Genomic DNA, 11619 nt, shown 5'->3' with positions numbered 1-11619 from the left:
GTCGCAGAGTTGGACACCACTGATCAACTTACACACACACAGGGCAAACTGTAAAAAAGCGGCTTCTCAGCTGGAATGTGAAGGACTAGGTGGTATTTGTAAGAAAGTGTTATTTCGAAGAGGGAAACAAGTGAGTAAAAGTTAGGAGCCCTGAGGGTGCCAGACCTCACTGGAGACTGAGGTCATCAGGTGTGGCTGGAGTGTGCCAGAGGCAGGAGCCAGACTTGAACAACCCTGAACACCATTCATAGAGCTCTTTTTCTGTGGGAAAGGGCTTGTCTGATAGCTGTTGGTAAAGAATCTACCTGCAATGCAAGAGACCCCAGTTCAATTCCTGAGTTGGGAAGATCCGCTGGAGAAGGATAGGCTACCCACTCCAGTGTCCTTGGGCTTCCCTTGTGGCTTAGCTGGTAAAGAATCTGCCTGCAATGTGGGAGACCTGGGTTCAATCCCTGGGTGGGTTCAATCCCCTGGAGTAGGGCATGGAACCCAGTCTGGTATACAGTCCATGGGGTCGCAGGCTCGGACATGGCTGAGTGACTTTCACTTTCTGTGGGTAAAGTGGCTGCTTGATCAGATCTGCAACTCTGCAGATGAAGCAGAATTTTTCATAGCTGTGACAATTCAGTTGCAGAGCAGGATCCCAGTGTAAAAGTTGAAGGCGAGAAGCACAGGTAATAAAAATACAGAGAGGTTTCACAGAAAAGTGGCCGCTCTTCCTTGAGGACTGGCCAAGGGACCAAGACTTGTGAGCCTGTGGTCAATGCTGTTTCGCCTCTTTGGAAGAAGTGGTACTGCTAGCCCCGTGTGTGTGAGTGTGCTGCAGGGTAGGGAAGGGTTCAACCTGGTGGGAAAGGAAGGAGTGGTTTTGGATTCCGGTCCCAACACTCCACAAAGACCTGCTGGTGAAGGTGTAGCTGCTGCCACTGTCACTCCGCCCAGGAGCACAAGCCGAGAGCTGTGCTAGTAGAGAAAATGACATTGGAGGTGAGGATTTGGGACAAAAGTGTGTGTGAGGCATTTCTGGCAAAACTATTAAATTAAAATCTGAATTCACAAACAAGATCAGATCCATGGTGGGGAGCAGGGGATGAGGTAGCTTGCTTTACACAAGAGTGCATTCTTAACACTCAAGTACTTTGGCTACACATCCATGCCCATTGTAAACTCAGGTCCAACTCCATCTTTACTTTTACCCCCACCTTGCCCTGACAGCTTCAATCATCCAGGCTACAAGTACGCACACAATCCACAAGGCCTCAAGACTTCCTGATAGCTTCTCACATTAGCTGCGCAGAGACCAAGTCCTAGCCCTCCAACTCACCCATCTTGGAGGGAAGGAAACTGAGCCACCGTGTGGAGAAGGGGTTGCTCAGGGTTTCCATACTGGAGTCTTATTAACAGGAGGAGGGGGCACAGATGCTACCGTCATACAACCTACGCTTTAATCCTGTGTGTGTGCATGCGCGTGCACATGCTGTCATGTCTGACTCTTTGAGACCCAATGGACTATAGCCCACCAGGCTCCTCTATCCATGGAATTTTCCAGTTATAAAATACTGGATCATGTTGATGTTTGACAGAAAACAACAAAAGTCTGTAAAGCAATTATCCTTTGATTAAAAAAAAAACAATACTGGGGCAGGTTGCCACTTCCTACTCCAGGGATCGAACCTGAGTCCCTTGCATCTCCTGCATCGGCAGGCCGAGTCTTTACCACTGCACCACCTGGGATCCTAGTTAGCCAAACTGAGCTCAGTAGAGTCTCTGCTGTCAGTTGGCTTTAATTCCTCATCCGTAAAATGGGCCAATAGTTCCACTTAGCATTGCTGACAGAATTAAGTGGAATCGATGCCAACCTCTTGCGGCAGCATGTGCTCAGGAAAGTTAATGACTAAGGCAGACTACAATGTCTCTGAGTACATCCTTCACCCTCACGCCCCACCCAGATGAGTAAACCTTCAATCAACACACCGACTCTGTGTCCAAATGTTGCTTTATCTTTCGGCAGGAAAGATTTTCACAGTATCAAAAGTAAAGAATTGAAAAACAAGTAAAACAAAAACAAAAAAACCAAACACAAAAAGAGCAGTGTTGGGCCAGCAGTACCATCAGCCCCCAAGCCCACCGGCCAGCCCAGCCTCCGGGCTCTGAGTGTGGAGGCTGCGTAGCACCAGGAAGCGGCTCTGCGGAGGTCCTGAGGGGCCCCAGCATGAACAGCATCTATTCAGCTTTTGGTTGGTCCAGGATGGTGGAGCGGGGAGTGGGGTCTTGGGCAGGTAGGTGGGGATGTGATGGAGAAAACTGTAGACCTTCGGCTGGCAGTTGGGGTCTCAGGACACCCTTAAGAAGCTGGTTCTGGCAGGGGCTGATAAAAGAGAAGAGTACGGCCACATGGTGAGAAATGGCCCCATAGCAGCCTCCCTGTGCTGGCTCCGAATCTCCACAGGTCCCCATGGAGGCAGAACAGTTGCCTGCTATTTCTGTCCATTGGGCTAAAAACACTGAACAGACTTTCCCTCCCCATCACCTCCAGCAGAGGACGAAGGTTAAGACAGAACCCCAGCCCCACTGAACATCATCCTAAATCTCAAGGAATGAGGACAACACTTGAGGAACCCAGGGCCCCCTGCTGTAGGCCAGGGTGGAGGAAGAGCCCAGCCTCTCCCGTTGACCGTGGAGAGATCACCTATGCTCTCAGACTCCCGCCTCAGGCTCCAGGTGCCTGGTCCAGGCTGGGTCCCCAGCCTGCACCAGCAGTGCTCTCTCACACACTTAGGGCTTACAATCAAGGCTACGAGAAGGGTGGAGAAGATCAAAGGAGGGCATTTATTGGTGGGGAGCACCCCCATCTTGAGAAAGAGATCAGTCAAGAGGGAGTGAGAGAAGATGGCTGGATGAGGCTTCCTACATGATAGGGGTACTGGGCTGGGGAAGGCAGTGTGACTCGTTTTCTCTCAAAAGGGGCAACAGATGAAGGTGCCTGGGGTTCTGGTAGCTCCTGGCTCCTGTGGAGGTGGTGAAGAAAGGCAGGATGGCACCTGACTCTAGCAGAAGCCCAGGCCCACAGAGCAGAGGAGCTGAGGCGAGTCTGAGGACTGTCCTGACTCTGGGTTAGTACAAACATGACCAGCCTACAGGGAGCCCAGCCCTGGGCTGCCTGGGAAGCAGAGGTTAGTGTTAAGGGTGTGTGTGGGGGGTGCGGTTCTGACTCAAAAGGGGACTCAGGGACTCAGTCAAGGGTCCAAGAAGTCTGCTGCCCTGGCAATGGGAAAAGGAGGAAGGGACGAGAGGACGTCCTCCTGAGGGGTAAGCTCAGCCCACCTGCCCCAGCTCCCTATTGCCTCAAAGGCAGCTGTATGCTTGCCAGCCTGAGAGGCCCGGCCCTGGGCACGCATCTTAGGGTGAACTATGACACTGTACAGCCATTAAGCCCCAAGCCCAAGACCAAGGCCTGCCAGCCAGCCAGTCTTCTCTTCTGCCCTGGGGGTTCCCAGCCCCACTGCCTTCTCAGTTTTGTTTTTAGCCTAGAACGATATCTGATATGTCAATATTTCAGATAAAAAGACTGTGCAGGTGGCTGGGAGAGGAGGCCAGAGCCCAGCTGGGGGCCAGGCTCTTCTTCCAGGAGGAGCTTCAGTACCGCTTTCCTCATAGAACCCATCCTGTTTGAGGAAGAGGGCCCACCTAGCCTCTATGCCTAAATGACCTCCAAGGCCTTGGTCTAGAGGGACTGCCCTCTCACTGTTCTCTTGGGGCTGGGTCCGTTTTGCATGGCTTCAGCTGGGAAGCACCTTGGTAGCCTGCATGGAGGAGCCAGACCAGGCCAATGAGATTCAATCCTGAGGCTGATAATGTCAAGGGTGGGGGCAGCCCTCTAGGGCCCATGGCCCCCTGGGCACTTTGGGAAGCAGCTGGTGAGGGAAGTTAGAGGCCTGGCAATGATATCCCAGGGGATGGCAATGCTGGAAAGGCCCTTCAGGAACAGGGACAGGAGGGCTCTCAGGAGAGGAGATGGGGCCGGCAAAGCACCAGGCCAACTCCCTATGCCCCAGAGCATGAAAATAGCCTGGCAGCGGCACAAAACATGGCAGAGCGTAGGAAGACGTGGTGCACGAAACATTAGAGGGGTCTCGATACCTCACTGAGCTGTGCTGGGAGTGGTTTTCTTGAGGCTGAAGTTGGTCCAATTCACTGCAACTTTCTGACGCGTCTGTTTTGCAGAATCCAGACAGAACCTGTCGGGTTTAGGAGATGCCCAGGCAGTGGGTGGGGTGGCGGCACAATCAAGAGGTTCTCTCTTCTCCCCACTGGACCCGCTTCCAGACCTGTAAGCTCTGGCCACTAAGGAAACCAGGTCAGCTCTGTACAACCCCTCAGACTCCCAGGGGTCTGGGTCTAACAGTATGGGGCTGCCTGATGAGGTGCCCACACACCTAAGGGGCAGTGTGTGAAGACAGTGGCCTGCCTTAGCATACAGCCAGCCTCCTCACCCTGGATTTTACTCTAGCTAAACTGGGATGCCTTGTTCCTCCAGGATGGTGTATTTCTCCTGCCCTCAAACCCTTTTCATTTTACCTGGCCCACTCATTCCTATTCCTCAGGTTTCAGTCTGGTTACCGCCTCTTTGGGGAGGGCTGCCCTGGCCACCCCATCCTTCAGCTTGGCCATTCCTAGGCCCTAGCCCCATACCTTTACTCCTCTAATAGCTCTTATCACTGGATTGTACGTATATGGCTCTCTGCCACCACCTAGATAAGACTCTGCCCCCAAAACTCAACCCAGGCAAGAACAGAGAAATGCACGTGAATAAAACTGGAGAAGGCCCTCGTTCTTGGGGCCTGACATCCCTCTTTCTCCCAGTTCCTTGCACCTTCCCAGATGATCCATCCTGGCTACCTGCGTCCCTACCTGGGGCGGGGTGGGGGGCTAGAGTCCACCATGAGTGGGAGAGCAGGCAGCCTCACACCTACCTCTTGAAGTACTCCACCTCCCGGTCAGTCTCATCCATCTCCACCCCATCCATGTCCTTGGGCAGGAACACATCGTCTAGGAAGACATAGCCAGGAGGGCTCAGTGCTCACAGCAGCCTCTGGGTCATGCTCCTGGGGCAATGCTGCTCACATGTGAGGACTGCCCTCCACCCCACGGCCTGGCTGGGTGGGGGTCGATCAGTCAGTCAGTTCCTGGTGCACTCACCCAAGGAGGAGGCTGACTTCTCCTGCTTGTTGCGGCTCCGGCGGCTGCGGCCCTTGCCCTGTGGCAAGCTCTGCGGCCTTGCTGGGCCTGGGGGCTGTACAGACTCCTGCTCCAGAGGCCGTGCCTTGGCTTCACCAGGCCAGTTTCGCCAAGAGCTGCCCTTCTCCTTGTCAGCTTTGGGGCTGTCAGCCCAGCCTGGTCCTGGTCGGTTCCCCTGGCACCCTTCTCCAGCTTCAGCACAGCTGTCCACTCCGGGAGGCTCCAGGGCCTTGCTTGGCTGCTTGGGGCTAGGGGTCTGGCCCTTGGCACTGGGAGTCTCAAGGCAGGCTGGGGACTGGGAAGCTGGGCTCACCTCACTCTTCTTGGCCTGACTACCCTGTCTCTTGCCTTTCCGTGGCTTCCCACCTGAGGGCACGGGCTCAGGCAGCTCCTGCTTGCAACCAGGGGCCTGCTTTATGCTTGGCTCCTCAGAGCTAGGGTTACCTGGCTTGGGTGTCTTGACCCAGATCATCCGGGAAAGGTTGGGCACGGTGTTGAGTCTCCTCACTAGCCCATTCTCAGGGATGATACCAGGAGGGGGGCCCTTCACCTCTGTCCATGGTGGGTGGGGACTTCTCATTTCTGCCCATGGTGGGGCTGGCTCTCCTGGAGCTTGCAACACATGGTTCTGAGGGGAGCCCAAAGTCAAAGGGGACAGGTCAAGGTTAATGTCAGGCCTTTGCTCTGAGGAGCCACTGGGGTTTGAGGGGGCTAGACTCTGAGGTTTTGGCTCAGTGGCCCCTTCCTTAGAGAAGCCATTGCTGTCCACGCTGAGCTCACACATACTGAAGCTGGCACAGATGGAGTCCTTGACGGTGTTCTTGATCTCCTGTAGACGGCTGTTCAGAAAGCTGTTGACCCGATCCAGCTCCCGATCGGGCCACCCCAAAAGACTCTCCCTGGCAGGCCTCAGCTCCCGGCTTCCAGAAACACTACGATTTGCTTGCTTCAGAGCTTCCGCTGCCAACTGGGCCTTCTCTTTTTCCTGCCAAGACAAGAGGCAGTTTCAGCAGGGGCTTGGCAGCTGCCAGGCACAGTGTGACACCTGACACGTCTGCCTTCAGCCCAGCTTTCCCACTAACTGGCTAGAAGCAGGGCCTGGCAATCCTGGCCTGTTCACCCTACAGTAACAAGGATGAAATGCAATCTGACAGGTACATGTCATGGGGATGGAGGCAGTTACACCAACAGAGGGTAGGGTTTTTATAGCTTGTTCATCCAGGGCCCTAGAATCAGTCCTAGGGCCTAAAAGGTTTATAGGATCTCCAAAGGGATAGGATCTCCCTCTCAGGCATAAGCTTAAGCAATTCACTCACTTGCTGAGTCTCAGTGGACTTATCTGCAAAAGGGGGACAGTAATTCTGGAGTGAAGACCAAAGTGGGGATATGTGTAAGGAAGATTGCTACTATGGAGGCATTCTCTCCAATTCTGCAGGTGGCAGGAGAAAAAAAGCCATGACAACATGTAGGTCTTTCAAGAAGGAAGATGTGGAGCTGTGAGATACCATGGTAGGTCACACTGTTCTGGGTGGCTGGGAAATGTGTGTGCCCTCCTGAGGCTGCCTATGGGTGCTACTGGAGAGGGCCAAGTTCCCACAGGAAGGCTACTCACTGCTTAGTTGGCCTCAAGGAATCAAGGGCACACCTAAAACATGCCCAGTGGCAGACAAGGGGCCCCACAGCAAGAGGTAAAGGCAGCCCCATTGCCCAGGTGAGGACCAGGAGGCTGAGGGAGGCTGGACTCTGCCACTCAGCATTGATAGCCAGATCGGGAGAGTGAAAGCAAGGCTGTGGGCTGAGTCACCCCACTCGTAACCTCTGGCACCAGCTCTGCCCAACCTCAAGGCATCAGCAGGCTGAGGGGGCCTTTAGAGGGAGACAGGAGAAAGTTTTCAAAAGCCAGTGGGAATGAGGTGGTAGTGGTGTGCTAAGGGCCAGATGACTTCATTTGGGAATGGCAGGGGAGGAACAGGAAGTTATGCCAGAAGAGGGCCTGCCATCACAATGTCAACTTAAGAAGGGTGACCCTCTGCCCCAGGGGGCATACATTTATTCTCTCATCTTTTTAACAGGCTGGTTCTATAGCTGACTAGGACCATAACTGTGGGACCTTGGACAAATCACTTATTCTCCCTGAACCTTACGATCTCCACTTATAAATTTGGGGGAAAAACCACCAACCTATTTAGGTCACAGGGTCACCATGAGGATACCTCAGTGGGTGTGTGTCCCCTTCTCTGGGCAATAATCAGGCTGTAAGCTGTGGAGTTCAAGGCTACAGGCAGAGCTCTGAGGCTATGGTGATGGACAAAGAACTGGAAGGCCCTTCACTTTGCTCTTCTGTGTCAGAACAGCTCTGCTTTCATTTGTTAGGAATTGAGGGCCTGAGGATAATTTCAATTGCAGAAAGGACTTTTGCTGCTATACAAGTGTGAAACGACTGGTGTAGAGGGAATGATGTGGAATCGTGTATAATTTTATAATGAGAGAAGGAAAAAGCATGGAACCACACATTTTTGCCCAGTGCCTTCCCATGTTGCCTCGTTTAATCCCCACAACTGCCCTTGCTTGCTGTGTCATTACCCTCAGTTTATAGATGAGGAAACTCGACTTTGGAAAGAGTTAAGGAACTGATTCAAGATTACATGCTAGTTAAGTGGTGAGTCAGGAAAGCATATCCAGGGGTGATCTTCAGAAGTTCTTATGTTTTTCAGTATCATTTGACAATTATTTCTTGACCTGTGACCTTATATGAGGCACTGGACTGGGCTCTGGGCACTCTCTGTTCACTGATTTGAGTCTGCTGGGGGAAATGGACGTGAAAACAGGCTAGTTAATTCTGAGTGACAGTGTGAAAAGTGACAGGGGGAAAAAGCACAGGGTTCTCTGGGGACCCAGACTGGGCCATCAGGAGGTGCTTCCCAGAGGAAGCAATATCTCACTGAGCACTGAAGGGTAAGCGGGACTATCCTGGGAAGTGCGAGACAAACATATTCTAGATAAAAAGTAGAAAAAAGGCTGGGAAATGAGGACACGCAGAATATTTAGGGAATGCAAATACTTAGCAGGCAGCTGGAGCACAGATTTCTTTTGGGTGGAGTAGAGTGGGCTGGAAGGCCACAGGGGCAGACTGAGAGATGAAGCTGGCAAGCTAAGCAGGGGCTAGATCCTCAAGAGCCCCGCAGGCCATATTTGATCCTAGATTTGAGCCTATGGGCAATGTTTGCTCACTGAAGGCTTTTTAAACAGTGCCAGTAGGGTGGAAAGAAGTGGATGGTGTGAGCTGCTGGAGGGGGTCACATGGCCAGGACTGCTCGGCGACGGGTTGGGGAGAGAACGAGGAGTCATGAACACATCATCAACCATCACTACTGTTCCTGCAGCAACTACTCTGTTCACTCTGCCCAACCTTTCTGTGCATCACTCCATTTCATTCTCGCAAAAGCCTTGAATTTTAGGTTCTACCGTTATTCTCATTTTATGGAGGAAGAAACTGAGGCTTAGAGGTTAAGTGATTTGCCCAAGGTCATACAGCAAGTACAGCAGAGCCAGGTTTCAAACTGGTCCAATTGCAAGGCCTGCTGCTTGCCATCACCACGACGCAGTCCTCCCCAGATGGCATCTGGGGCTCTGGTTGAGGCAGCTGGGTGGCTGGTGGTGCTATTAACTAGACAGGCAACGGAGAAGGAAAAGTGGGCTCTTTTGGAGAAAGGTGACAAGCTCAGTTTGGGATACGCTGAGTTTGGGTACCTGCAGAATGTCTGTGAGGAGGTGCCCACCAGTGGTAGGATATGTCACTGGGAAGTGCAGGGGGAAACAGGGAGACATGACGACCTGGGAGCAAACACTATCTAGATGGCTCTCTCCCAGGGAGCTGTCTTTAAGGGGGAGGGCCAGGCAGAGGAAGACGTGATCACAAAGGAGACAGGACAGAGGGCAGAGAGGAAGTGAGAAATGCAGAGAATGTGGCCTCCCCTTTCCCTTTCCCTACCCCCACTTGAGTGAGGTTGGAGGGGCCAAAGAAAACTTCTGAAAAAGAGAACCAAGGGTGAGATGCTGCCTGGCGGAAAAGAAGACGGACAGGAGAGAAGGACTTGGCGACCAAGAAGTGGCTCTATGGAGGAGTGGAGGTAGCAGACAATTTGCAGAGGGCTCTCAGGAGTAAAGGCAGATGAGGAAAGAGACCGGGGTGGTTAAGAGAGGCTGTACGCTCAAAGGACAGTTTGCTTTCAAAAAACAGAGCACTGGGCACAGTGAGAGGCTGAAGCCACACAGCAGGAAGTGGTATTAGACCGAGGAGGCAAGAAGGACAGCACAGGCTTTAGGTAGGAAAAGGACTAACTCTTCCTTCCAGCAAGAAGAACTCTGTAGGACAGTGCCTCTCCACTGGCTTTGAATCCTTGTTGAAACAGGAAGTGAGTTATCTGCCAAAAAGTAAGGTGGGGGTGGGGAGAGCCTGACAGCTGGAGCAGAATGGAGGTCTAACAAAGGGGCTGGGGTGAATGGAAGTGAGGAGGAGTCAGAAGACTAGAGAACAGCAAAGTGGGGGCTCAGGCAGGTGGGAGACTACTTGGCCAGGGTGCCAAAGACAGATTCAATCTAGCACCTTCCTCAAGGTGTAGGAGAGAGGCAGGCTGGGGCTGAACCCAGGACTGTGGTTTTTCTAAGTGGGCATAATGGAAGGATAACGAGGAGCTGAAAGGACTGGTAGGAGAGTGAATGAATGATACTCAAGGGATCTCAACTGGTCTGAGAAAGGAAGGAAGACAGGTGACGGTCTTCAGTGGATGAAGAGTAGTAGTGGCGGGAGGCTACAGATGACAGACCCAGGGTCGGTTTCACAGGAGCGAGGGTTAGGACACTAAAGAGTCATGGCCGGAAATGGCACAAGGGAGCAGAAAAACGCCCAGCTTCATCTGTCTCCCTAGGTGGGTAGTGGGTGGATGCCTGTCGTGGGGGAAGCTGTGTTTTTGGTGGATTGTAGTTAAGTCTGGGAGGTGATGGAGGGGTACTGTGGAGGAGGCTGATGTATAAACAGATAATGGCCATGATCACTAGTTACAGGACATCAGAACTGCCTACTCTGTGTTGTACCCTGGCCTCTAGACTGGGTGGGGCAGATGGGAGCCTGCAGGCAGTTTCTGAGCTGTGAATAGAGAATGATAAATGGCAGACTAGAGAGATGTGCGAGATGCAACCACAGCACAGTGGACATTACCTGAGGAAGCCTGCGAAGGAGGAAACACCTGAACTGGGCTGGGGAGGAGGTTTTTAGAAGGGAAAGGAGGGGGCAGAGGTGACGGAGAAAGGATATCCAGGCAGAAATTTATGAAAAACATACCAGGCCTGGGAACTGTGAAGTGTGTTCCCTGGGACCTAACTGGGAACCACAGCCTTGGGAGGCCAGGAAAGGCCAGAGAGACCACTTCTGCCCACTGCACACTTCTGGCCAGGCACTGCTGGCAGGGAGACAGCAAATGCCGACCACTTTCTGAAGGCAGTGGCGAGACCCTTTGGTTTACTACTTCAGGGTGCAGGAAGGGGTCCTGGTTTGTCCTTTGGGGTGGAAAAAGATGGAGAAGCACTGCTGTTTTCCAGAGCACCGGGGCTGTTTGACCACCCAGGACCTGGAGCTAGCTGGCTGTCAAACCCATTCTCTTCAGCTGCTGAGCTCCTGAGTGTGGCACTGTGCAGACACAGCTGGGGGCAGGCAGGCTAAGAGGTAATGAGGTGGCAGGGGACGAGCCATCAAGCTCTGCTGCTCGCCTGGCGGCAGGGCTGCCCGGGAACAGCCCCCCTGGTTCTGTCCTCGGCCTTCTGGGAGGAGTTCACTCAGTCCTCAGGATGGGTCATTCCCATGGCTTCAATTACATCTCCATGCCAGCAACTCCCAGCCCCACATCGCCATCTCCACTCGGACCTCTCATGAGAATCTCTGAGTCACTGTGCCCAACTGAATTCCATCTTCTGCCAATTCCACCTGTGCTCAGTAAGGCATGCCATCCTGCCGGCCACCCTGACAAACATCTAGGAGGTACCTCTGACTCTATCATCTCCTTGTCCTGAAATTAAGAGATCGCCTGCCTCCTGTGAAAACTCCAGCTCTCCTGCTCTAGGCCCACTATCGATCACCTCTCCCTGGCTCTTGGTTCTCTGGCCTGGAGGATCACTCCTTCAGGCTACCTTCCATATTGCTACACAGTCACCTTGGGAAGCACATCTGCTGAGTGCATTGTGTGATTAAAGCCCTTGGGTGAACCCCCTTGGCTGCAGGATCAAGTCAGAGCTGTTGAGCAATACCATTCCCTCACTTGTGCTATCTGCCTGCCTTCTCCTGGGTGTGAGCTCTGGCTTCAAAAACTGCTGTGGATGTGCTATGCC

At 53.0% G+C, this 11619-nt stretch overlaps 1 protein-coding gene across 10 annotated transcripts in view; it reads right to left on the bottom strand.

Annotated features, from left to right (window-relative positions):
• Window positions 1–1978: 1978 nt before the first annotated feature.
• FAM193B (family with sequence similarity 193 member B) overlaps window positions 1979–11619 on the bottom strand; it is a 30700-nt gene continuing 21059 nt past the window's right edge. For 4 of the 10 annotated variants that reach the window (XM_040240443.1, XM_040240447.1, XM_040240446.1 and 1 more), the window contains 5 exons: window positions 8771–8905; window positions 5200–6223; window positions 4974–5049; window positions 4141–4238; window positions 1991–2368 (listed from right to left, as the gene is read on the bottom strand). In XM_040240443.1, the coding sequence (XP_040096377.1) occupies window positions 4142–4238; window positions 4974–5049; window positions 5200–6223; window positions 8771–8905 (1332 nt within the window). In that variant the 3' untranslated portion in view covers window positions 1991–2368; window position 4141. Of the gene's footprint in view, window positions 2369–4140; window positions 4239–4973; window positions 5050–5199; window positions 6224–8770; window positions 8906–11619 lie in introns of all 10 variants that reach the window. The other 6 variants (XM_040240445.1, XM_040240444.1, XM_040240451.1 and 3 more) reach the window with 3 other exon arrangements.

Source organism: Oryx dammah, unplaced genomic scaffold (genome assembly GCF_014754425.2).
Source record: "Oryx dammah isolate SB20612 unplaced genomic scaffold, SCBI_Odam_1.1 HiC_scaffold_5, whole genome shotgun sequence".
NCBI classification, from domain to species: domain Eukaryota; kingdom Metazoa; phylum Chordata; class Mammalia; order Artiodactyla; family Bovidae; genus Oryx; species Oryx dammah.
The sequence above is the reverse complement of the archived record's forward strand: the minus strand, read 5'-3'. Positions and strand labels throughout refer to the sequence as shown.